Source organism: Aspergillus novofumigatus (genome assembly GCF_002847465.1).
Source record: "Aspergillus novofumigatus IBT 16806 chromosome Unknown P174scaffold_4, whole genome shotgun sequence".
Taxonomy (NCBI): Eukaryota; Fungi; Ascomycota; class Eurotiomycetes; order Eurotiales; family Aspergillaceae; genus Aspergillus; species Aspergillus novofumigatus.
In genome coordinates this window covers 553,450-577,542 of record NW_020194277.1, presented here as the reverse complement: position 1 = coordinate 577,542, position 24,093 = coordinate 553,450, and the positions used below count along the sequence as shown (strand labels likewise).

Genomic DNA, 24,093 nt, shown 5'->3' with positions numbered 1-24,093 from the left:
GGCTGTTGCCAGTCTGTCGAGGCTTGTCATGTCGTGTGTTCAGTGCTGTGGAAGAATGAGGTTGAATGAGTAGGTCCCTATCAGATCACATATAGCGCAAGAATATCGCATCCTTGATTGGTCCTCAAAGTTTATATGTGCTGCCTACCAATGGAGGCAAAACAGCAAGAGAAATATATTACCAGCCTAGGAGACTTAGTTCATAATTTCCTCTTCTAAGGCCCTAGAAGACTATTATATGAATATTAGGTTCTAATAAGAAAAAGAAGACGTCGAAAAAGAGGACATATATAGTAAAGCCTATATAACCTATAGATAATAATATAGTTAAAGGGATTATACAGTAGTAACCATCTTTTCTCTTAAGATAGTTAGATATTATTTAATAAGCATAATAAAATATGCTATATTATATCACAGTATATACGTCTTATAAGGGGGCCCACTATACAACATATAGCAGAAAAACTTACAGGTATATACAGAGTAGGTAAACGCATAAAAATACATATCACGCATGCATCACCAGCCATAAGCAAATACAGGTTAAAGTGGCCGAATTTGTGCGAGTGGACATTAATTACCTCCAAAAGATGTTTGCTTTTATCCTCTCACGCTGACCTGCAGGCTGCCAATTGGACTCCCCCACGTTTTAGCACTGATCGGGACTGTATGGGCCTCGATTGCCTGCCATATTGATCGTGGGAGAGAGCATCAAAGTTGAATGCTCACGGCGGATAAAACACTTCTTATTTGCCTACGATCATCTGCTGCACCGTCATGACTTCTCACTCGTCCTCGTCCTTCTTCTCCCGCTTGAGGCATAAAGGTTCCAAGAAGAGGGGTGATCTTTCAGATGAGGCGCCTCCGGCTAATGCCAAAACAACAACCCACAAAACTATCGACGACCTTCTTCAAAATGCTGGCCCCGGTGCTGTTACAGCGGCCCTACCTTCTGGAAGCAAAAACATGGCCCACGATATAGCTGAGGGTCTGTGGAACGCGGCCTACAACGGCCTGAAAGTTGAGGACAAGGAGCTGGTTGACGCCTACGAGAGGATACTGTCTCGTGAACTCGATAATTTATCCTCTTCGGATGCAGAAAGCAATAAGATCGAACAGAGCGATCCTCAGAAGAGGCAGTTACAGATGGAAGTACTCATCCGGGTCGGTATGAAGAAGTTAGAACGAGCAGACAAGGTGAAGTTGGGTATTGGGGAAGCGATGCAGGGCGTTCTTGCTTTGAATAATGTCATTGGGGCGGCGCTGCAGCCAGTTCCCCAAGCAGCTCTTGCCTGGGTAGGGGTTTCCTTTGCTTTACAGGTGAGTTTTCTGTATCTCTAGGTGGCATCCTCTCTGGGGAACATTCGCTAATCCACGAATAGATACTTGTTAACCCGACTACGGAAACTACCGCGAATCGGGAGGGAATCAGTTATGTCGCTGCGCGGATGGCTTGGTATTGCGAGCTGTCGGAACTACTGCTCAGGGAGAACACAGTGGATGGGGGCTTGTCTGCAGGCCTGCGTTCCAAGTTGGAGGGTCGATTGATCGATCTCTACAAGCTCCTCCTATCGTACCTCATGAAGAGTGTCTGTTCTCTCTATCGGAATTGCGTTGTTAACTACCTCCAGGACATGATCAAGCTCAATGACTGGGCCGGCAACTTGAAGGCGATCCAGACCGCTGAAAAAACAGTTCAGCAGGATTCTGCCGACTACAATACCCAACAGATAAACTCCCATCTGGAGCAGCTGGTCAGTTTTGCTCAAAATCAAGAGACGCAACTTCTCTCAAACCTCGATCAAGCACTTCAGGATCAGACCAAGCTGCAGAAGGGGATGAAAGACAGGGAAGAGGACAACAGGTTGCTGAAGGACCTTTGTCTGACAGACCCCAGAGATGACATCGCACGTATTGAACAAACCAAGGGCTGGCTACTTGAGGGCTCGTGTGCTTGGATGCTTGAGCGTCAGGATTTTATCGATTGGAGAGACGGAGATGGATCTGGCCTGTATTGGATCAAAGGCGGGCCGGGAAAGGGCAAGACGATGCTTTTGATAGGCATTACTCAGGACATGCTGCGAACGGCACAGGACAGCGGCCTAGTGTCCTTCTTTCTCTGCCAGAATACCGACCCGAAACTCAATACAGCAACAGCTATACTCCGAGGTCTCGTCTATCAACTTGCTTTACAGGAACGAACTCTTATACCGTATATCCGCTCAGACTACGACAGCCGGGACGATTGCTATTTGAAGACTCCAATGCATTCTTTGCGTTGTCGAGGATTTTGGCCAGAATGCTCAATCACCCAAACCTCCCCAAGGTCTATTTTATCATTGACGCACTGGACGAGTGTCAGACGGATTTGCAACCATTACTCAAGCTCATTACAGAACATGCCTTGTCGTCACGGTTGCGGTGCCTTGTGTCCAGTCGACCCAGAGACGAGATTAGGAGTCTCCTAGGCGTCGGCGGCTGCTGCACCGAGCTAGACCTCGATGAAAATGCGCTGGAGAATGTAAAGACTGTGGTGAAAGCTTATATTGACTACAAGATAACAGAACTTACCCAGCGGAAAAGATACAGTCCGAAGCTCCAGCAAGAAGTAAAAGATTATCTCCAACTTCATGCGGATGGCACGTTTCTCTGGGTGGCTCTGGTCTGCCAGCAACTACAGAAAACCCTTCTCTGGAAGACATTGTCCGTCTTGAAATCGTTCCCCTCAGGTTTGGAGCCTTTATATCAACGAATGATGGGGGAAATACATCAGCTAAAGAAAGAATCACCGGAGACGTTTGATTATTGCCGACGTATCCTCGGGTCTATCACACTTGCCCTGCGGCCACTATATCTGACCGAGCTCGGTCTTCTGGCTGGTCTTGAACCGGAACTTGCTGAAGATCAAGCATCTCTAGAGGAGATTGTTGGATTATGTGGCAACTTTGTAGTTGTCCGCAAAGGAATGATCTATTTTGTCCATCAATCAGCCAAAGATTACCTTACTACTCATGGATACAAGGAGGTGTTCCCAAATGGCGACGCAGTTATCCAATCAGGCATTGTTTCGCGCGCGTTGGAGGACATGTCGAATACATTGTGTCGGGATATTTGGGATCTACATGACCCCGGCTGCACTGTAGAAGAGATTGAAACTCCTGTTCCAGATCCGCTTCGATACGTTCGATACGCATGTACCTATTGGATCGATCACCTCTGTGAGCTCGACTCATATACTCAACAGAGCTTGGGCCTATGCGATAATGGCGCAGTCAGTGCATTTTTCCAGAAACATCTGCTCCATTGGCTAGAGGCTCTCAGTCTGCTACGGAGTATAACAAATGCAGTGGATATGCTAGCAAAATTGGAACAGTCTCTTACAGTAAGTTGCAGTCCTTGTGACTTTGTATCGCAGGTACAGACAAAATAACTCTCCGCAGAAAATACCTCGTGATTCCGCTCAGCTTCTCTCAATTGTTACGGATGCAAAGCATTTTGTCGATTATCATCAATATGTCATCGGGAACGCACCACTACAAGTGTACATTTCCGCCTTGGTCCTCAGCCCTTCGTCAAGTCAAGTCAAGGCCCTGTTTGAAGACCAAGCACCCTCGTGGATCAAAAAGGCACCACTTATGGATTCAGATTGGAAGTTGCACGTTCATATACTAAACGGGGATGCAACCATTCCGACGTCCGTCGCATTCTCTCCGGATGGGCAGTTCGTGGCATCGGGTACCAGTGATATAAGAATCCTGATATGGAACGCAAAAACAAAGGCAGTTCAACGGGTTTTGGAGGGCGATAATGGACCCGTGTGCTCGGTGGCTTTCTCGCGCGATGGCACTTTACTAGCCTCCGGTTCGGTGGACACGATCCTAGTCTGGAGCCATCACAAAGGGCAGGTAATGAAGACCTTGAAGGGCCATGGAGACAGTGTGAACTCGGTGGCATTCTCCCGTGACGACAAGATGTTGATTTCTGGCTCACACGACAACTCAGTACGCATATGGGATGTGCAGACCGGAAAACTCCTCCGAATCCTTGAAGGCCATACCGCCGCGGTGACATGTGTTGAGGTTTCGGGGCACTCCCAGGTTGCGTCGTGTGGGTATGATGGTACAATCCGAACGTGGGACGCGAACACAGGAGCTCTGAGGCACATACTGACACCTGATTCGGGCGTCTGGTCTATATCTTTTTCTCCTGACGGGAAATTCGTGGCCGCCGCCGCCGGCGAGACGCTACAAATATGGGATGTCCACCACGGACAGCTTCAGGAAACGTTCCAGCGAGGCGTCATACGGGTATCATCTGTGGACTTTTCCCCGACCGGGCAACGCTTGGCCGTGGGATTCTGGGATGGAATTGTTCAAATATGGAATGTTGAAACTGGGTCATGGTCACTACTTCAAACATTGGAGGCAGGCGAATGGGTACAGTCCGTCGCTTTCTCTGGTGACGGGCGCAGACTTGCAATTGCCTCCCAGGCGACAGTGCGTATATGGGATACTGAGATTCAAGTATCGCAGGGGACCCTGGCAGGTCACACATCGCCGGTTGGGTCAATCACCGCGTCGCCTTGTGGAAAGTGGCTAGCAACTGGGTCGGAAGACTGTGCAGTTGGTCTATGGGACCGAGCAACAGGGCTGCTAGTACGCACACTAACAGGACATACATCCCTAACCAACCGCGTGGAATTTTCCGCCGATGGAAAGCTCATAGCAACTGGGTCTAAGGATTCGACGATTATAATTTGGGATGCCCAAACGGGCGATACAATACATATTTTTACTGGCCACTCCGGCCATGTACGTGCGTCTGTATTCTCGCCTGATGGAAGGAGAGTTGCGTCTGGATCTACGGACAATACGATACGGATCTGGGACCTATATACCGGGGTTTTGGAGAGAACCATAGAGACCTACCGGCCTTGTGAGGTTGCCTGGTCTCAAAACGGACTGTTACTTGCATCAGGCTCCTATAAGGCCGTTGTTCGCATATGGAACGCAGAGACAGGCGAGCTACAAAGCGAGCTACAAGGCGAGCCAGACCGCAAGAGAATATGCGTGTCAGTTGCATTCAGTCATGACGGGCGTTACCTGGCCTGCGGCTTTTCCCCTCGTTCCAGTAGAATCATGGTATATAATGTAGAAACTGGAGTTCTGCAAGACACCATTTTGGTTGAAATGGTGCCTTCACGCTTGAGCTTTAGCGAAGACGGTTCAAACCTCTTCACTATATTTGGCGGCATCGCAATTGCATTGAACCAGACTCCCGCACAGGCCCCAAAAGCGAACGCGAACGACGTCATGGAGTTGACTGCCCGCCAGTATAGAGAAGCGAAACGGGTTGGATACGGCCTGGATGGTGATATGTCCTGGATTACGTGGAATGGTAGAAGACTCCTCCAGCTACCGTTGGAATACCGACACCGGGCGTATCTAGTCCAAGACCAGATGATTGCTCTTGCACATGGGTTGGGTCGGGTGATTATCTTTGAGTTTGCGGATTGTATATCGCCATTGTAATAGCCTGTTCACTACCTAAGTAGGCTCCTAAAAGTGAAACACCATCCAACAATACCAACGGCAGTATCAATCAATCGATAAGAAGACCTCAAACTCATCCTAACAAGCGAACCTTCCTTTAAGTTTCCCCGGCCATCCCCTTCAACCAACACCATCCCAGCGATAGGGAACTCCCTCGTATGCAAACCTCGCTCAACTAGATGTCCAATCCCGCACACGCCCATACCAGACAGCAGGCGCAAAGGGCGCCCCAGAAAATCCCAGATTTGCCACGTCAGTTCCAAGCGTCCACATTCAACATGTAGGGTCTTTCCGAGATTACGGAGGAGCATGCAGGTCCGACGGCGGAAATATAGATAGATGTATAGATAAAGAGCATAGACCAGTGGCCCAAAACAGCGCGGATGAACAAGCCGGGATAGAGATAAGGCCGACGAGGAGCAAAAGCAGCAAAAATAGTAACCAGACCCGCGATAGAGAGCGTGCGACGACTGAAGTAGGTCATCTTGTCAAGGTCAATTTGCAGCAGACTATCTAATCATTCCATGGCCTGTACCGATCCCTGAAACATTCCCCAGTCTCTACTTCCTCCCTAACATCCAAGAGAACATCCAAGAGATGGGGACAGGACATGCTGCTTTATTTCTTCTGAAGCAGTGAGGCTCCATGGCCTTCCTCCCTTATTTGGCACCGCTTTCACACTCCCAAACAGGTCCATATCGGTGATATACTAAAGTAATAGTTAGTGGGTTGCAGCCAGCAGCGCGGGCAATCTGGGGTCAGATAAGCTCATCATTCAAGATCATATAATATATTTGAAACATAGGTGGTTAGAGGCATAGATTAAGAGCTATTTGAGCTGTGATCCGTGGAGGATGATTTAACATTATCCTCCAGAAGGATTTTTGGTAGGTTTATGTAACATGCCCAAGCGGCTGAATGATGCACTTGCATATAGGGTTAGAAGTTAGGTTATATGAAAGGGCGGCCTTCCCAGCTACACCCGCCTAAACCTAATTAGGTAGTTGCATAGTTTTGTGCGAGGCTTGTCATGACTCATGTTATTATTCAGAATCAGGGCTTCAGGTGCCATAGAAGAACGAGGTCGGAGAATTGGCCCCTACCAGGTCACATACAACGCAAGACCGCATCCTTGAGGGGTCCTCAAAAGAACAAGCTGTTTAACCATTGGAGGGAAAAGGTAACAAATAAATACAACCCGCCTAGGAGACTTCGTCCATTATCATGGATAGCTGCTTAGGGATGGAGTATACCATACCCCCGTACAATGTATTAGACCAGTCCAAACCACACAGTGGAAGACGAGTTGATAATAAGCACCAGCTTATGCTAAAGCTATAAGCGTAAAAGCTCCAATCAAGGCTCCTCTTTAACTTGTTCAACCCGCACCCAATGCCCGCTCTTCCCCCCTTCTTCTCCAACAACTGCACCTCCCCAATCACCATCCCCTTATCCACAGCCTTCAACATATCATACACCGTCAACGCAGCCCCCACCGTCGCCGTCATCGCCTCCATTTCCACACCCGTCCGGCCTGAACAACTAACCGTTGCAACCACCCGCATCGCCCCGTGCTTCATCCTCTTCCCCGTCCCTGAGCTTGCTTGCGAACTTGGCAGAGAACCAGGTCCAGGAGCAGGATCAGGATCAACAAGCTTAACGTCAACCTCCACCCCCGTAATCCCGATACTCGGATGGCACAGCGGGATGATATCCGGCGTTTTCTTAGCGGCCATGATCCCCGCGATGCGGGCGACGCTGAACACGTCGCCTTTCTTGGTGAGGCCCTTGCGGAGGAGCTCGTGTGGTCGTGCGTTGGAGAAGTGGACCAGGCAGCTTGCTGTTGCGGATCGGGCTGTGATGGGTTTTTCGGTGATTTGGGTCATGTGGACTGTTTGGGAGGGAGTGAGGTGCGGGAGGTCTGGGTCGGAGGTTGTTGGGAGGGACGGTGATGATGCTGGAGCTGCTGGAGCTGCTGGAGCTGTTTCCGGGTTGTGTTCGGGACGAGAATCGGGGTTGCTATTGCTACGCTTGTGATAGTGCCGAGCCTGGAGTTTGAACGGCGGAGTATGCAGGAGATGAAGGGGGATATTGGCTGGAGGTATTCTGGGTGTCGTACTTCTGAGATATTCATGATATTCACTATCTAAGCCTCCTATCAGCATGGTGGTACCAGACCATTCTTATATATCCAAATCAATACATCATGTCACATCGTAATCAAGTCAGAAAGTCAAAACGCCAGAATGTACGTTAATCTGCAGACGGGTATATGAAAGTATGAAAAGAACAGTCGCGCCTACCCACCAATAAGTATCATCGGCCGATTCTTCATATTCTTCAATTCACCCATGCCGGCGTGTTTGGCCTTTTTGCGCTTAACCGCCATCCCGATCAGATCAAGGAGCTCTCGCTCTCTCTGATTGACCTCCCCACCCTCGTCCTGGATGCGAGCGGCCGCTTCCGCAGTCTCAAGGAGCCGAAGTTCTTTTAGTGCAGTCTCATCTATCGGCTGGCCGTCATTTTCCTTCCGAATGATATCACGCAGCGACACCTCCGTATTGCCGAACAGACAGACTTTCAGGTTCCCGTCGCTAGTGATGCGCAGCCGATTGCAGGTGCCGCAGAAATTATGCGTCATACTCGTGATAAACCCAACCCGGCCCTGGAAGCCAGGGATCCGATACGTCTTGCTGGTATCGTTCTTGTGCCCGACCACCTTCTCCAGAGACGGGTACTTCTCCCGAATCACGGCCAGCATCTCCTGGTACGAAACCATCTTGCCCTGGCTCCACTTATTCCCGTCAAAGGGCATGTACTCGATAAACCGCACCTCGATGGGACTGTCCCGCCCCAGCTCCACAAACGGAAGAATCTCCCGGTCGTTCATCCCCCGCATAATTACGCAGTTGATCTTCAACGTGATCCCCGCACCAGCCCGATTCAACTCCAGAATCCGCTCGATGCTCTTCATTACCGCCTCAAACCCTTTTCTCCGTGTCATAATCTGGAACTGGAACGGGTCCAGCGTGTCCAAACTCAGATTCACGCCCGTTAGCCCCGCCTCGACCATATCTTCCAGCTTCCGGTGCAACGAGATCCCGTTCGTCGTCAGACACAGCTCCCGCAGCCCGTTCCGCCGCAGCTCGCCGATCGACCGCATAAGGGGGACGATGTCCTTGCGGACTGTCGGCTCGCCACCCGTCAGCCGGATCTTGGTTACGCCCTGCGAGACAAACAGGGACGACAGGTACACGATTTCCGGGGTGGTGAGGAGGTGCGCCGGTGGAGAGAGCGGGACGCCTTCTTCAGGCATGCAGTATAGACAGCGCAGGTTGCAGCGTTCGGTGACGCTGATGCGGAGGTAGTCATGTTGGCGGTTGAAGGTGTCGGTGAGGAAGTCGGAGAAGGGTCTTGCGGATCGGAGGGCGGTCCATTTTGCGGACGGCGAGGAGGGTGAGGAAGAATTAAGAGGGTACGTTGTGTCGTGGCTTGTTGTCGATGGGTCTACAGCTGCCGTGGCAATTCTGCTGTGTAGACGAACCTTTGGTACTAGCCGGCGATAACTGCGCGGGGAGAGCCGAAAGGCGACTCCCCGCATGCCCAGGAGAGCTTCACTCATCCTCAGCAGAGGTTTCTGCGCAAGGAAGACTTTGATGGAAAAGTTGTGTCCTGCATTTAGGACGGGGAAAAGCCTCGAAGAAGTTCAAAGCAAGGTTGCATTGTGGGTTGTTATCAAGGAACAAGCAGAGTGACTCCCAACTCCGCGGAATCGGCGACCCCCGCTGTAGCAAGATTAGTCACCGCCATTATTATTCGCAGAATTACGGAGTACTGCGGTATGATATCACGCCCTATCCATCAGCCTTGATCTCGCGCTGTCTTCCCCTCGAGGGGTATTGCCACTGTGATGAGAGGAATGGTTAGGTAATAATATGATAAGATGAATTCCTACAGGCCCTAAGCAAGCTTTTCGACATGCTCTGATACATGAACATCCTGCTTAATCTCCTCAATTTTCCGCGCCAGCTGCATCTTCTCGTCCTGACCCTCGAAAAGGTACGCCAACTCCTCCAACGTCGGCCCAGCAGTCTCCACGAAGAAGAAATACACGAGGGCGAAGATGATGGCCACCCATACGCAGTAATAGATGTAAAACTTCCAGCCGATATTCTTCAGCCCAATGGGATTGACATACCCGCCAAAGATGGATGACACCTGGATCGTCAGCAAGACAAAGGCCCACGTCTTCGCGCGCATCCGGTATGTCACGATCTCCAAGGGATACGTTACGATCAAATTGGTCCAGGCAAGGGTGTAAAATGCTTGGAAAACAAAGATACAGGCGAGCACGAGTCGTCCCGCGGCCAGTGAGCTGGTTTCCAGGTAGCGCTGCGCCGCAATGGTCCACACGATGAATGTGACCAGCACGCCTCCGGAGCCGGTGAGGAAGAAGAAGCGCCGCTTGAATCGGTCAATGATCAAGGTCACAGTGATCGCGACAATGTACTGCCACAAGGTGACCATGCCGTTCACCAGGGTTATCTCAAACTCGGTCTTCAAGCCAGTGTCCTTCAGGATCTGCGTCAGATAGTTTGACACGAGAAGGTTGCCAGAACTCTGACTGAAGACTGCAGTAGCAAAGCAGAGGAAGATCCGCTTGAGATTGGGCACGGAGGAGAAAAAGTCCTTCCACGTCATGTTGTTCTCCGCTTCCTTTGCAATAGCCTGCTGAATCTCTGCGCACTCGAAATCAACTAGCTCGGAGTTGGGATCACATTCTCCGTGATATTTGACCAAGATCGCGCGAGCTTCCTGCAGCCGACCCTTGGCAATCAGCCATCGAGGGGATTCCGGGCAAAACCAGATGAGGCAGAATTGATAGGCCGATGGTATGACCTGGACCAGGGTGGGCAGTCTCCACGACCATTGACTGTTGATGCGGTAGCATCCAAAAGTCGCCCAGGCACCGATCACATAGCCCAGAACGATGGAGGTATTGTAGAAAGTGGTGATCTGAACTCTTTCCTTGGGATGGGACAGCTCAGTCACCAGCACTGGGGCACCCATCTGGATGAGCGAGGAGCCCACGCCCAGCACAATCTTTCCACCAATGTACATGTTCAAAGAGGTGGCAAAAAACTCAATGAGGACCCCGACGATGATGACCACCGATCCCAAAGCTGTAGGAAGACGTCGCCCGAACTTATCCCCAATCCAGCTGAGAAAGATAAAAGGAATGACCCCTCCAATCGCGTTGGCCGCACCAAAGAACCCCAATCTGGAACCGGTCGGGTGGCCGAACCTATCTTGCCAGGATTGCAAGACCTGCATGCCGTTCGTCATCGACTGTAGTCCATGTTAGTGGTGCTGTAAAAACGGGGAGAGAAAGCCTCACCCCATCAATTCCTAAAGCTGCACTCGCCAGGAGGGACGAGGTAAGCAGGAAGTAGAGTAAAACACCATTCTTCCGACGCCAGAAGGAGGGAATGGACTTCAGATCAATTGGCGATAAGATGCCATCGGCAGCATGCGCAGCAGCGGGAGCCATCGTACGGAGACCGCTTGCGTCTCTCAGAGGATAGGATACTATATAAGAAGATGCACAAGTTGGTGCACCAGCGTAGATCGGCTCAAAAATGCAGGACTTGTTCGCATCCTCTTATAGAATGGCCATCAGACCAGAAGTCATCCCGGAGTCATAACTATGCAAGCCACAATCCAGATTGGTGTCGTCTGATTCTGGAAGACCAAGAAAAGAATTATCACGACGGATTTCTCCCCGTGGGGAACTCCACTTCTGCTGGGGAAAGTTTAGATTTCGGCGAAATATCAGGGGATATCCAACGGAGAAATCACACCTTGATCTATGGAGTATTTCGCCGACGATCATCGTCTGCTCTGCTGCCCCGCGGCCCCGCCGTCGTGGAAGATACTCCGCCGTGAGATATTGCTGACCGAAATATCAAAGTATAAGTTAATTCTCTTGCTCGACAGCAATTGTGGCGCTCATAACCTTTCTGAGCCATCGTCCCTCTGTGCGTTCCTTGATTCCTCCACTTAATCAGTCATGCCGTCTCCTACGCCTCTTCCCCCTCACTTTACCTGGGGCTTCGCAACAGCCGCCTACCAGATAGAAGGTGCTGTTGATGAAGATGGACGAGGAAAGTCCATCTGGGATACCTTCTGTCACTTGGAGCCCTCGCGGACCAAGGGTGCCAACGGCGATGTCGCCTGTGACCACTATCATCGGTACGAGGAGGACTTTGACCTACTCACACGATACGGTGCAAAAGAGTACAGGTTCTCTATTTCCTGGTCGCGTATAATTCCTTTAGGAGGTCGGGAGGACCCAGTAAACGAAGCCGGCGTCGCATTTTACAATAAGCTCATTGATTCACTGCTGGCAAGAGGCATCACGCCATGGGTTACCCTGTATCATTGGGACCTGCCGCAGGCGCTGCATGATAGATACGGGGGCTGGTTGAATGTGGAGGAATCACAGAGAGATTTTGAGCGGTACGCAAGGGTCTGCTATGAGCGGTTCGGTGACCGAGTCAAGAATTGGATTACCATCAACGAGCCATGGATTGTGTCCATTTTCGTAAGTCTCCTTCACTTCAAGGTCGAAATTGTTAGCTGAACTGGGCAGGGATACGCAACCGGTGGCAATGCTCCTGGAAGAAGCAGTATCAATCCGCAATCGACCGAGGGCGACACCGCGACTGAGCCTTGGATTGTCGGGAAAGCACTGATCATGAGCCATGCCCGCGCCGCTATCTTGTACAACAGAGAGTTCCGGTCCGTGCAAAAAGGCAAGATTGGGATTTCGTTGAATGGGGACTACTATGAGCCTTGGAACGTCCAAGATGAGCGGGATCACGCTGCTGCAGAGCGTCGCATGGAATTCCACATTGGCTGGTTCGCCAATCCCATCTTGTCAGTACCTTGCTTGATTCTGACGCATAGGTCCCAGCTAACAGCCATTGCAGTCTGGCACGAGACTACCCAGTCTGCATGCGCCAGCAACTTGGAGACCGCCTGCCCAAGTTTACCCCCTCTGATTTTGCACTCCTTCGCGAAGCCGAGAGTGATTTCTACGGGATGAACTACTATACATCCCAGTTTGCTCGCCATCGCGATCAACCGGCTTCCGAGACGGACTATATCGGCAATGTAGATGAGTTACAGGAGAATAGTGAGGGGATGTCGATCGGCAAACCAAGCGGTATCCATTGGCTCCGCTCGTGTCCAGACAAGTTTCGCAAGCACCTCACCAGAGTTTATCGCCTGTACGGAAAGCCAATCTTCATCACCGAGAACGGATGTCCATGTCCTGGAGAGGATCGGATGACATGCGAGGAGTCCGTCAATGACATGTATCGAATCCGGTATTTTGAGGATCATTTAGAGGCTGTGGGCCTGTCCATCAGTCAAGATGGTGCTGATATCGGAGGCTACTTTGCATGGTCATTGTTGGATAATTTAGGTGAGCTCCTGACTATACTTGAAGAGACTATCGGCTGACCGTACCTCGCAGAATGGTCCGATGGTTATGGACCACGATTCGGCGTGACATTCACCGATTATCAGACTCTGAAGAGAACGCCTAAGAAATCTGCTCTGCTGCTGAAACGCATTTTCGAAGAGCGAATGGGTATCAGCCCTAAAGGACAGAGACAGACCGTGCCAGCTCCTGAAGTGCTCCGAGCGGAGTTGTGAGCGTGATGATATGACTTAGAGGGTCATGCAACTCCCAGCCACTCGTATGGCGTCGATATATCGTTCAGAGGCATCAAGATACGACAGAAGTCTTTTTGGTTCTGATATTGTAGCCTCACGAAGGCCTTCTAAGGGTGTCTGAGGCTTTAGAATCCAGGCGAGTGAGGATGTCCAGAAGGATCGAAAGGTCGTTGCGTGCTCGGATCGACAGCGGAGAAGCCTCATATTGGTCTATTATCTCCAGCAGACTGGCGCCAATGAGCCTTATTTTCTCAACCTGCGGGCCTTTTAGCAAAATGCAGCAGATTTACGTAAGCAATCAGAAACATACGCATGGCTCCCCATTTACCTGTAGCGACCAAAAGGGCGCTTCTCGGATCACTCGCAGCATGTCGCGGGCTATTTCCGTCTTCCTCAGTAATGACATATCGGGATGTTCGACTCCCGACGCGTAGTAGCCCAGATCTTCCAGCTTCTGATCGATGACCAACCTCAAGCAGTGAAGGGAGACATTGAGATTCGCCCACTGGATCACGTACTGCTTTCGGCGATGACTACTGTTGTTGTTGGTTGATGCTAGTAGAGTGTCGGTTTGTAAATACTCTGGCAGCTTGTCCAGCGACGTGATGAAGGAGACATACAGGTTGCCCAACCTATGGCGTTCTTCGACGGTCAATAATCGTGGAGTGAGCATCCCTACCTCCTTCTGGCTTTCCAGGAGTCGCATCTCGAGGATGAGGTCTGAAGCTGTCTGCCATAGACGTAGATTTGCGTTGAAGCCCGCAATGAAGCTCCTTCGCGTGGACAAATCCGGTTCGGCACAGGCAGGGGAAACTCCTGTGCCATCCTCGATGCCAGAAGGGTACGCCGTGGTAATGCCAGTGTCGAACGAGAACTTGTGAATGGTGATTGGACGATTGTTAAGGATTGCTGCTGACTTATCTCCGATGTAAACGATCCAGAATGCACGTCGGCGGAGCTCTGCCTCCACCGCGGACAGATTCTGCAGTGACATCTCATCGTGCATCTGCATGACCTGCGCCAGTCGAGTGGCTTCCCCGAAAATGTGCCATGAAAATCGAGGCTTGCCGGCTGCATGGAGGCAGTTGGAGTGGAAGTAGCGGATAGCCACAGAGTTCGCATTGGGGTACTCCAGATCTTCCTCAAGGTAGCTGTGCAAACAACTCCGAGACGCCTTGAGGAATAAGTCCGCGATCCTCTCGCCCTCCGGGAAAATGTCCTTGGGCAAGAGAAATGCCGCTTCTGCGCAGACGGCCGTGATCAGGGTGAAGGTTGAATCGGGCCAGAGTTCCGGATATTTCAAGCTATTTGCCCGGTCGAGGATACTGTCCGCACCTATAGGATTGCCGCGAACGAAAGATGACCACAGCTCCGGGCCTGTGACGCCAATGCCTGATCTAGCTGCTTGGGATACAAAGAAACGCAAGCCGTCACGTAGACTGGGCTCATGCACTAGTGGAATCAGGGGAAACAAGTATTCAAAAAACAGGTCAAAGCACCGATTCACCGTCTGCTCCAGATCTGCTGCAGGGTCGCGCAAGTGAAGGGCACGGGCCAATTGATGCCATCGCTGCAACGAGGACAGAGATGGCTGCTCTTCCGGAGGCGACAGTGCCGGGTCCACCAGGCCGGTATTCCAAGAGGGCGAGCTTGTCAGAGAGCTCGGTCTCGGAGTGCGGGGATCGAGAGAGACGACGGGGCCCGGCGTAGGGGAGACAGCGGAGAATTGCAGAGTTGCGGCAGGTTGTCCCGTGTGGAGTGAGCTTGATAGAGTGATATTCTGGCCATCAGCATCGGCGGACAGCGGTGCATGTCGTCTTGCTTTGTTGCTCTTAGGCCCCCGTCTCGCAACGGGTAAGTTAAAAGTGCAATGCTCTCCAGCCCGTCGACAGCTTGTGCAAGTGGATAATGCTGCTTCTCCGTCACACTGTGGACAGTTTATGTGAGTTAGTCCGATAGATCGCAATGGGGCCAGTCTGCTAATGCAGCTTGAGTAATCATGATTACCTTGGCTTTCCTCCGTCTGCAGCGATCACAGGCCCTGGTGGACGGGCGGGTCGCAGACATATTCGGACAATAAGAGAGTGAGTGGACAACAAAGAGCAGGAGAATTGGAGAAATTAAGGAAGCAGATCGAGCGGAGAGCGGAGACCACGTGCACCGTCTCTGAGTTTCGCCGTGAAGCGGAGATTTGCACTAGACATTTCTCCGACACTACTCCCTCCGTACGACAGATGTTATCTAGCTGGACAGTCAAATTCACAGTCTAACTACTTTGCCGTTGATCTGCGCCCAGGGGATTACAGAAATTACCGATGCAACAAAATAAAGTGTGGGGAGTTTGCGGGGTTGCAGAACGCAGGTTATGCAGCCAAATATGAAGCACCAACCTGACGGCTGCTTCATGTATATATATAAAATGACGGATATCGCATCCAGTTTCAACATGCGATCAATCCTCAAGCGTTCCCACAATCTGATATCTTTAACCTCAGTATGCGTGTGAGCAAGCTTTCATATCTTGCTCTGACGTGGGCTGCCTTCGCAGATGCTCTGCCTCAAAAACCGAGCAAACCATCCTGCCGGTTTGCTCGCCAATACACACAGAAGGAAGTCTTGAAGGATCCCAGCAACTTCATTAACGATTTGTTGTACTGGGAGGGTAAATTCCACCAGAACAATGTCTCGTACAACTCGGATAATGGGATGTCCTACGACGGGACCAACATCGACTTTATCACTGGCGAAAGAACAGTGAAGCATCCTTTCAGCGCCGCCAGTAAAGAGGTCAGTCGTCTTCAGGCTTGCTATTGTCAATTCTAACTCGTTGGAACAGTCGCTCCAAATAATGCTGTATGCGCATGCTGTTGCTGGTTCGCCGGAAGCCGCTCGTTTTCTTTCACCCCGAGATCCGTCAGCTGCGCCACAGCTTGCTGCCTCGATTATGGAAAAGAAGCTGCAAACTTACTTGAGATTCAATGAGACGTTTCCTGGGTTTGGAGGTTATCTTCCTTGGTTCACTTCCACGGGCCAGGACCTCACGCCGACTTGGGACTGGAACAATCGCGTTCCTGGACTGGACAATGGGTATTTTCGATTCCAAGGCTGCTGTGTCCGTTTAACTGACTTCTCAAAGTGAGCTTCTCTGGGCCGTTTATGCCTTTGTGCAAGCGTTGGAAAACACTGGAAAGCCGTCTTATGCCAAACTGGCCAGCCAGTGGCAGAAGTGGATGGATTACACCAAAACCACTGGAGCCAAGGTAAGCACTTCCTGCACTCGTGTAATTCTCTCCTAACTAACTTTCTCAAGATCTTCCATGAGGGCAAAGGTCAAGTGTGCGCCGTAACGACCATCAAGGACCAGTCACTGCCTGTGGATCATCCCGACCAAGGATACTCCTGCGAAGGCAGTGGTCGACTCAACGATCCTTACGAGGGTGAGCTGTTTACTTTCTGGCTCCAGTTCTTCGGTGGTCTGTCCGATGCAGACGTAGAACAGCTCTGGGCTGTAAAGCAGCCCATGCTGCAGAGCGTTGACTACCATATGGGTCACCTAGGACCCATTACTGTGCAAAAGGGTACGTCCGTCGAAGCTGGCAAAGGAAATCACGCTCATGGATGACAGGTTACTGGTTCTCAAGCCACGAGCAATGGAAGGTCATGGAAATGCCCTACTACGACGTCGACATTATTCGGTATGTCAGTATTCATCCTCGCATAACAATGAAACTAACGATCAAAGCCGTGTCTTTAAAAACGCCGAACGAGTCCGAACCTGCAACTCGGTCGTCACCAAGACCCCCGGCATGTTCGCATCTATCAACAATATCACCGACCCAGCTACCGGCGACGTGACCGGGTACATCTCCAACGCCGGCATCCCTTCCGTCTCCTTTCTCCCGCAGCAGGAGCTAGACGTCATCACCCCGTACAGCGTGTTCCCAACTGTCCTTTTCGACAAGGGAGTCGGTCTTGCCTGGTGGAGGAACATGGCAATTGCCAAGAAGATGCAAAGTAGCCTCTCTCCAACTCCTACCTCTGGATCAATACTGATAATGCCATAGACCCCTACGGTAGTACCGAATCCACCCGCGTCGACGGAAAGGGCGTCTCGGCTCTCCTTACCTGGGACAGCAAAGTAACAACAGTGAATGCCCTCCTCGGCGGAGTCACCGATCTTGTCCGTCAGAGGATGAAGGCCGATGGTATTTATGAGGAATTTATCACTTACGCCGAGGTATGCCAGGTCCCCTTTCAACATGCCATATCCCCTTTTAATAGGATCAGTGTACTAAGTTTTGCAGAAAGCATACGCCGCCGTCTTCACCAACCTCAAAGGCGAACACGTCGACTTCTGTCTTCCTGAAGAAACCGTCCCGGATGCAGGTCTGGACGACTTTACGCTGTGTGATTAGTAGCAGGATATTCAGAACTGAATGTATATTTTCAGCATTTCATACGTTTATCTTCAGTCTGATTACGTAGTGCTTCAATCTTATCCTACCCTCCACTTACTTCCTGGAACAGACATTCGATACCGTATCGGAGAAGGTCTGGCAAATTCTCAATTGAGCGGATCAGGACAATTCTCCCGTATTCTTGTGTATATCGATTTTCTTCAATAGATTCCCTATAGACCATCCTGCATGACTTGGTGCGTGCGCCCTACGCTCCCCCGGAAAGAAAGCCTCAACAATGAGTGACTGTACCAAAAAGTGCATGCCGGGAATGATATCTGAGCATGATTATGTAGTATTTCAGGTAGATCGCCCTTGTTTGTGCGGAGCCAATCACTCGAACTAGCCATGTACACCACCGCACGGGAGACGAGTCTTATAATACATTTTGAACATGCACAAAAAAGTCCCATATCTCTGCATATATGCAAGGAGCCCAGGTTTCTCAAACGGGCCAATCACCGAAAAGCCTGATTCCTGGTGACAGCCAGGAACGTCAAGGACCATAACTGGACAATGTCCGATTCTGTCGGGATCATTAGCACTAATACCTAGCTTGAGACAGGGAGGATTGGGGTCAAGGCTCACCAGTCTGCGCACCCACGCCCGGAGGAGGAGGGATATTCCCCAGCGGCGCAGGAGTGAATTTTCCATCACTGTAGACAAACGACCAGACCTCCTCGCTCAACAGCGCCTTATTCGCCTCGATCCCGTCCCAGAGGGTATTATACGCTGTCCTAAGGTTGTTATACACAGTCTTGTCGGCGCAAAAGTCTGGCCGCGCGTGCTGCTGGCCCGCGTTGCAGCGGCCGAGTTGTCGTTCTAGGCCCTTGGCCATCATTGCGAGTTGCCAGGACCAGACGACCGTGCCGTGGTAGGCGCCTGTTGTCCAGTTGCGGGCGTAGACTTCGTTGGGGCCGAAGGCGGGGTTGGCGATGAGCATGCCGACGGGGGTGTTGAGACCGGCAGGGAATGTGCGGCGGATGTTGGTGGCGGTCTGGTTGATGAAGGAGGTGAGCTGCGGCTGGTTGGTGGTGTTGAGGAGGAAGTGGCGGAAGCAGTCGTCCGAGTTCATGACTTGGACTTGGGAGAGGTTGTTGTACCCGTCGAGGGCGAGGGCATGGAATACGACATCGGAGTCGATTGACTCTCCTTCGCTGGGGCCGGGGAAGTAGCCGGCTTGAACGTAGGAAGTAAGACGTTGTTTGGCTGTTTCGGCGGGGACGGTGATCTACTTCTGTTAATCTTCCGTCGGCGAAGTATTTCTCTGCCGGTCTTACCTCAAAGAAATGGAGAGTCTCATCTTCCCATATCTTCGCGTATGTGTCCGCCCTCCGGGCCCAGTTGTTACAGCCAGGAAAGATGCCGGCCCGGGATAAAGCTGCGATGGCGCGCAGGGCAGCAGGCATCAAGGCTGTGTTTACATCATACGGGATTCGGCCGCCTCCGATTCCTGCAGTGACTTAGAAGGAGGAACTGATTGGCTCTCTTAAAGGTGGCATACCGTATGTGCTATCTCTCCATTCGCCAACGATCTGACCGGGCGTCAAATGGACCAGGTTCTCTTTGCGAGGATTGTGCGCGAACAACGCAGCCTGATTCATGATCTTCTCGGCGGTACGAAGCGCCAACTGACCCCAAGTGTGATTCTTATTTGCGGCATTGATGGCACCAGCAGGGGTGCTACATGCGTCAGTAGGATGATCGAACACTATATAAGCAAGAAACAAACCTCGAGAATGCCTGCCACCTGGTTCGGCCGACAGGATTATTCAGAAAATAGCTTTGCATGAGAGGCGCGAGATAAAAGTCTGTATCTACCTGTTCAGGGTCAGCATTTTCTTCTAAGAGTAGTCGTGCAGACCCACCATCTTGTAGTCGCAGACCATCGCGGTACTGGTGACATTTTCCTGCAGATGCAGCCAGGTCGCGTAGTCACTAGCTGGGCGTCAGTTGATATATCCTCAATCCAAGACTCGCACCTACCCGATAGTCTCTTCATGGCAGGTACTGCCATCGGTGGCGTTGATGCGCTCACAAACGGAGCCTAGAACCGCCTCCATGGCACTGGCATTGCCGTAGCTCATGACGGGATCCATAAGCAAGGCACTTATCATCAGATCCCGTCCAAAGTAGGTCAGAAAGCGCCATGCACCAGCAAGAAGTTTCTCCGAGTAGGAGAGAAACGAGAGTGCAGTGGTCTGAACGGGCATTTTAGACACAAGGTCTGCAGAGGCATTGTTTATCACGTCGGCCGGAGGCAGCTGGGTCAGCTGCGGATAGTCAATCTCTGCCGAAAAGACATAATCACCCGCCTCAAATCTGACCGTCCTGCCGGAGACGGTGGCCTTGGATGTGCTGTTGACAGGAGTAAACTTGATTGCGCTCGTGGTAACGTTGTCCAGCCACAGACGCTGGAGCATCACGCTTCCATCAGGAGAGCTGATGAACTGGATAGCATCTTGGATCTTAGGCTGCAGGAGGCTTGGACCCTCAACGAAATCCCGGATCGTGCGAATACTGCCCAGAATGGGGACGGTCAACACCGCAGACGAGTTGAAGCGGAGCGTGCCTTGCACCCCGACCCCTGGGTTTGGCTCTTTAGCCGTGTAATTGAGGGACAGTGGGATTCCCACGGTAGAGTTGACGACCGAAATACCAAGGGTGCCGTTGACTCTGTTCTCAGGAGCAAAGTAGGTGCAGATGCCGCTGTTGCCCGCCGGCCAGGCTACAATCAGCCGAGGCCCGATCAAGCTCAGATTGCTGTCAGGTAGTGGGCTAGTGACAACAACTTGAGCGGCAACATTGCAGTCGGAATAAAAGTGATTGTCATAAGGACCGCTGCTCAGTGCAAGTGTGGCCGGCTGTTCACTGCATGATTTGGGTGTCTTCACTCGTCAGCAGGAGTAGGTGAGCAGCTATGCATCGTACTTACATCTGAAGTCCTCTCGCTCAGAGGACTGGCCAAGACAGTCAGTGCCTGAAAGGCAGAAAGAGCTGCCAACAATAATCGCTTCATGGTGGCAAATCACTGATGGAGGGTCGCGACTCGCCAGTATGTTCGTGCATCACCAGGAAAAGGGCTCCTTATATCTTTTTTCGTCCTCACTGGAGAAGGTATAGTTTGTCCACGTTTGATTTCATCGAGATCGTCAAGGAGGCCAAATATGGCAGGAGGAAAAGAGCTATGCCGTCAGTGGAGGTGGCCCCCGTACAATAAGATTGGACCTGTCCAGCCACGGCATGCTTGATCTTAACTCTATACGGTCGCCACGGCGGGGAATCGGGGAAACGGGAATAAGGAAGCACTGGATTCTGGGGCATTTGGGGTATTTACCGTCTGTCAGTTTCCGATAATTATCCTTTAAGTGAACATCAGATTCGGCCTCAGGCATTCCTAGGTTCTTGCATAGTTATGTGACTTTCGTCTCCAGTGATGATATTATTATCGATCGTCAGTACCCAAACATCGTCTAGCCTATTGTGAAAGCATCTTCTTGACCCTCTTCACCAAACTCTGTTCAAACTGCTCCACCCCGTTGGGCTGCTCGATGAGCTTGCCGCCCTTCATCACATAGACCGACCTTCTTCGACTCTGCTCTTCGACTTCTTCGTCTACCCCTTCAAATTCTTCATCCAGATTATGCTCGTCATCTCGTTTCCCTTCAATGACGGACCGGACCAAGAAACGATCGTGAGATACCAGGAGGATTGCGCCGTTGAACGAAGACAGCGCGGTCGCAAGAGCCGTGACTGTATGGAAATCCAGATGTGTCGTGATTTCATCGAGAACCAGCAAATGAGGTGCGTTCCAGATTACCTTAGCAATTGCCAGACGGACCTGAAGTATGTCAACAGCTGCAGATCGCTACTCAGACTTACAAAACTCACCAGTTGACCTCCGGATAAGCGTGCAATGGGCACGTCCGAGACTACTCTGCCCTGCAGACCCAGTGACGACAGCAAACCACGGATCTCACCCTCGCTAAGCACGCTATTGATCTCCTTGGTCATGAAACCTAACGCGGTCAGCGTAGGATCGGCTCGACCTTGTTCCTGGAGCTCCTCGATCGAATGCTGCGCATAGTATCCCAGCTTCAGCCTGGAGTGGGTGGATATCTTCCCCTGCGTCGGCTGTAGATTGCCCGTCAGCAGGCGGATGAGTGTAGATTTTCCAGAGCCATTGAGTCCCATGATTCCGACCCGGTCGCCCATGTGCATCACCAGCTCGATCCCGTTCAGTATAGGCGGTGCATCCCGCTTGTATCGGAAACCCACCCCTTCGGCCGAGAGCAGCGGACCCGGGAAGCGCAGGTCACTGGCATCGGGCAGGAGAATCGATGCGCCTTTTTCGTCCGTTGGTACTTCAATCTCAGCTCGCGCGGTGAGATGGTAGCCCACCAGGTCCCTGTTCAGTTTGAAACGGCCGCCATTAGCGCTCACTTGAATGCCCATGCGGTCGTCGACTTTCTTCTGCCGGGACTTGGCCATGCGCAGCTTATTGTCGTCGTTGGTCTTCTTCCCCAGCTTGATGTTCTCCCGAATCGTCGCTTCCATGTGCGCGATCTGGCGCTCTTGTGCCTCCTTCATGCGGCCCCAGTAGAGTTTCTGCGCTTCAAAGTCTTTCTCGTAGGCGGACAGGTTTCCTCTGAAGTAGGTGAGTTTCTGGTCGCGCAGTATGACGATCTCCTCGCAGACCGCATTGACAAAGTCTCGGTCGTGAGATACTAGCACGATGGTCGTCTGGGACGAGTCTCGTAGCCGCTGTAGGTAATTCTCCAGCCAGACGACCCCAAGCAGATCCAGGAAGTTCGTCGGTTCGTCTAGGATCATGATATCCGGGTTCCGGATGAGGACGCTGGCCAACAGGCAACGCATGCGCCAGCCCCCAGATAAAGTCAGGAAGGGTTTGCTGAGCATTGCTTCGTCGAAGCTCAGTCCGGTGAGGATCTGCCGAGCTTGCTTCTCAATATCAACCAGTTTCATCTGCCCATGCTTAGTATTCGGCATCATCTGAACCTAGTTTAGGGCACTCACGACTTCGAATTGAGCCTGTAATTCCTGCAAAGTATCCATCGCCGCCTGTGTCTCAGCCTTGAGCGACTCCGCATCAATAGGCTGATCAGGCTGCTCGACCCTACCACCGAATTAGTGGACTTCCGCGCCTCCAGAGGACAACTCACAGCCCCTTCGAAGCCTGGTATCTCGCCTCAGCCGCCTTCAAATCCTTCCGAGCTTGCAACCCCCTTGCACCGCTCTTGAGGCTGGCATTCTTCTGCGCAAGGAACAGCTGCTTCTCAATCTCATCGTGGCGGACTTTCCGGATCGCCCGCACAGGTGCCACCGGATCATCCGTTTCGAAGCTCTTCGACAGTACTTCACAATCGTTAGATCTTTCCCCTTGCAATAAACGGCTACTGCCTTACCATCCATCTTCCGCACAACCTCATTGCGGAACCGATCGCTGCTCATGACATATTCCAAAACGGGAAGATCCCGCCTATTGCGATCCTCCTCCTCGCACTGGAACGTCCGCACTTCGCCCTCTGTCTCAGTCTGCTGCAGGATCGCGATGCGCGTTGGATGCGGAATCCCAGGAACCAGTTTATCGGCCATAGCGCGGAGTAGCGCTCCATCATCATCAGCATGCTAGGTACTCAAGACTTAGGTGGACTCTTAATCAACATACTCGACTTCCCCGTCCCATTTCGCCCAATCAGACCATAATGCACCCCCGACTTGAGCCGCAAGTGAGCGTCAACGATGAGCTCCCGCGCCTCGGCCTTGGATTTCGATTTTGATTTCGATTTCTTTGCTTTGGAGTCACCGTCGTCCACCGAGTCGGCCTGTGAGGATGTGACTGCGATGGTGAGACCTTCTACGTCGATCTGGGATTGTATTAGCGCGTTTCCTGTCATAATATGGGTGTATGTATACATACCTCCTGCGCGGGCTGATCGTGGAGTAGATGGAATCGGGTCTGTTTGCAGGTTGCTATGATGGAGGGTGTCATTCTGTAGATACTGGATGCAGTCGCGACGGAAGTATTCTTGTTCTACAGGGTGTACGCAAAAGAATCTTTGGTTGATAATGCCTTGATTGTATATAGTTAAACATGCTCTCCTCTTGTTAACGCCAACGCCAGTGCAATGCACGATATTAGTATTGAATAGCCACGACACACCCTATGTCAACATAACCTCGGCCACAAGCTCATTCAATACGACTTCTCGGAAAAGATTTACATGATGATTCCCTACGTTGCACTACACTGAGTCACGATGAGCGTCCAGACTCGTGAGAAGCGCAGAGCGGGGTCCGAAAGGGGTATAGCGGCG

General features: G+C 51.5%; 8 protein-coding genes across 8 annotated transcripts; 3 read left to right on the top strand and 5 right to left on the bottom strand.

The window, feature by feature from the left end:
- Window positions 1–1,841: 1,841 nt before the first annotated feature.
- On the top strand, window positions 1,842–5,534 carry P174DRAFT_459847 (uncharacterized protein; the record flags this gene model as incomplete). The annotated part of the gene is made up of 8 exons (XM_024829813.1): window positions 1,842–2,177; window positions 2,240–2,418; window positions 2,440–3,385; window positions 3,444–4,499; window positions 4,521–4,629; window positions 4,651–4,818; window positions 4,852–4,951; window positions 5,219–5,534. The coding sequence occupies 8 exons, from the start codon at window positions 1,842–1,844 to the stop codon at window positions 5,532–5,534; spliced, it is 3,210 nt and encodes a 1,069-aa protein (XP_024682288.1).
- Window positions 5,535–6,911: 1,377 nt separating this feature from the next.
- P174DRAFT_459846 (molybdopterin cofactor biosynthetic protein) lies at window positions 6,912–9,177 on the bottom strand (the record flags this gene model as incomplete). Its single annotated transcript, XM_024829812.1, has 3 exons — window positions 6,912–6,956; window positions 6,986–7,710; window positions 7,863–9,177. 3 exons carry the CDS (start codon window positions 9,175–9,177, stop codon window positions 6,912–6,914), a joined length of 2,085 nt encoding a protein of 694 aa, XP_024682287.1.
- A 271-nt stretch (window positions 9,178–9,448) lies between these two features.
- P174DRAFT_388513 (putative MFS hexose transporter) lies at window positions 9,449–11,195 on the bottom strand. The gene is made up of 2 exons (XM_024823411.1): window positions 10,954–11,195; window positions 9,449–10,904 (listed from the first exon to the last, which is right to left on the bottom strand). Exons 1-2 carry the CDS (start codon window positions 11,104–11,106, stop codon window positions 9,516–9,518), a joined length of 1,542 nt encoding a protein of 513 aa, XP_024682286.1. The 5' UTR covers window positions 11,107–11,195; the 3' UTR covers window positions 9,449–9,515.
- Window positions 11,196–11,550: 355 nt separating this feature from the next.
- P174DRAFT_388511 (glycoside hydrolase family 1 protein) lies at window positions 11,551–13,277 on the top strand (the record flags this gene model as incomplete). The annotated part of the gene is made up of 4 exons (XM_024823410.1): window positions 11,551–12,159; window positions 12,208–12,494; window positions 12,548–13,044; window positions 13,096–13,277. Exons 1-4 carry the CDS (start codon window positions 11,626–11,628, stop codon window positions 13,275–13,277), a joined length of 1,500 nt encoding a protein of 499 aa, XP_024682285.1. The 5' UTR covers window positions 11,551–11,625.
- Window positions 13,271–15,365, bottom strand: P174DRAFT_503547 (transcription factor domain-containing protein; the record flags this gene model as incomplete). The annotated part of the gene is made up of 3 exons (XM_024831170.1): window positions 13,271–13,554; window positions 13,609–15,225; window positions 15,306–15,365. The coding sequence occupies 3 exons, from the start codon at window positions 15,363–15,365 to the stop codon at window positions 13,393–13,395; spliced, it is 1,839 nt and encodes a 612-aa protein (XP_024682284.1). The 3' UTR covers window positions 13,271–13,392.
- A 168-nt stretch (window positions 15,366–15,533) lies between these two features.
- Window positions 15,534–17,713, top strand: P174DRAFT_484215 (endo-beta-1,2-glucanase; the record flags this gene model as incomplete). The annotated part of the gene is made up of 8 exons (XM_024830758.1): window positions 15,534–16,085; window positions 16,135–16,385; window positions 16,435–16,558; window positions 16,609–16,876; window positions 16,924–16,993; window positions 17,041–17,312; window positions 17,363–17,535; window positions 17,603–17,713. Exons 1-8 carry the CDS (start codon window positions 15,795–15,797, stop codon window positions 17,711–17,713), a joined length of 1,560 nt encoding a protein of 519 aa, XP_024682283.1. The 5' UTR covers window positions 15,534–15,794.
- Window positions 17,714–18,019: 306 nt separating this feature from the next.
- P174DRAFT_450658 (uncharacterized protein) lies at window positions 18,020–20,957 on the bottom strand. Its single transcript, XM_024828957.1, has 8 exons — window positions 20,691–20,957; window positions 19,742–20,643; window positions 19,624–19,693; window positions 19,488–19,576; window positions 19,260–19,438; window positions 19,036–19,208; window positions 18,344–18,986; window positions 18,020–18,281 (listed from the first exon to the last, which is right to left on the bottom strand). Exons 1-8 carry the CDS (start codon window positions 20,772–20,774, stop codon window positions 18,214–18,216), a joined length of 2,208 nt encoding a protein of 735 aa, XP_024682282.1. The 5' UTR covers window positions 20,775–20,957; the 3' UTR covers window positions 18,020–18,213.
- A 276-nt stretch (window positions 20,958–21,233) lies between these two features.
- P174DRAFT_420272 (ABC-F family ATP-binding cassette domain-containing protein) lies at window positions 21,234–23,768 on the bottom strand (the record flags this gene model as incomplete). Its single annotated transcript, XM_024824857.1, has 7 exons — window positions 21,234–21,596; window positions 21,647–22,741; window positions 22,793–22,892; window positions 22,939–23,131; window positions 23,182–23,385; window positions 23,445–23,643; window positions 23,697–23,768. The coding sequence occupies 7 exons, from the start codon at window positions 23,766–23,768 to the stop codon at window positions 21,234–21,236; spliced, it is 2,226 nt and encodes a 741-aa protein (XP_024682281.1).
- Window positions 23,769–24,093: the final 325 nt, after the last annotated feature.

What these genes read in the sequence shown, in the direction of transcription:
- P174DRAFT_388513 (XM_024823411.1), bottom strand. Translation starts at nt 11,106, where the DNA reads ATGGCTCCCGCTGCTGCGCATGCTGCCGATGGCATCTTATCGCCAATT. An exon ending in CAGCTTTAGGAATTGATGGG is followed by an intron (nt 10,905 to 10,953) that starts GTGAGGCTTTCT and finishes CATGGACTACAG; the next exon opens with TCGATGACGAACGGCATGCA.
- P174DRAFT_450658 (XM_024828957.1), bottom strand. Translation starts at nt 20,774, where the DNA reads ATGAAGCGATTATTGTTGGCAGCTCTTTCTGCCTTTCAGGCACTGACT. An exon ending in TGCCATGAAGAGACTATCGG is followed by an intron (nt 19,694 to 19,741) that starts GTAGGTGCGAGT and finishes ACGCCCAGCTAG; the next exon opens with TGACTACGCGACCTGGCTGC. An exon ending in TGGTCTGCGACTACAAGATG is followed by an intron (nt 19,577 to 19,623) that starts GTGGGTCTGCAC and finishes GACCCTGAACAG; the next exon opens with GTAGATACAGACTTTTATCT.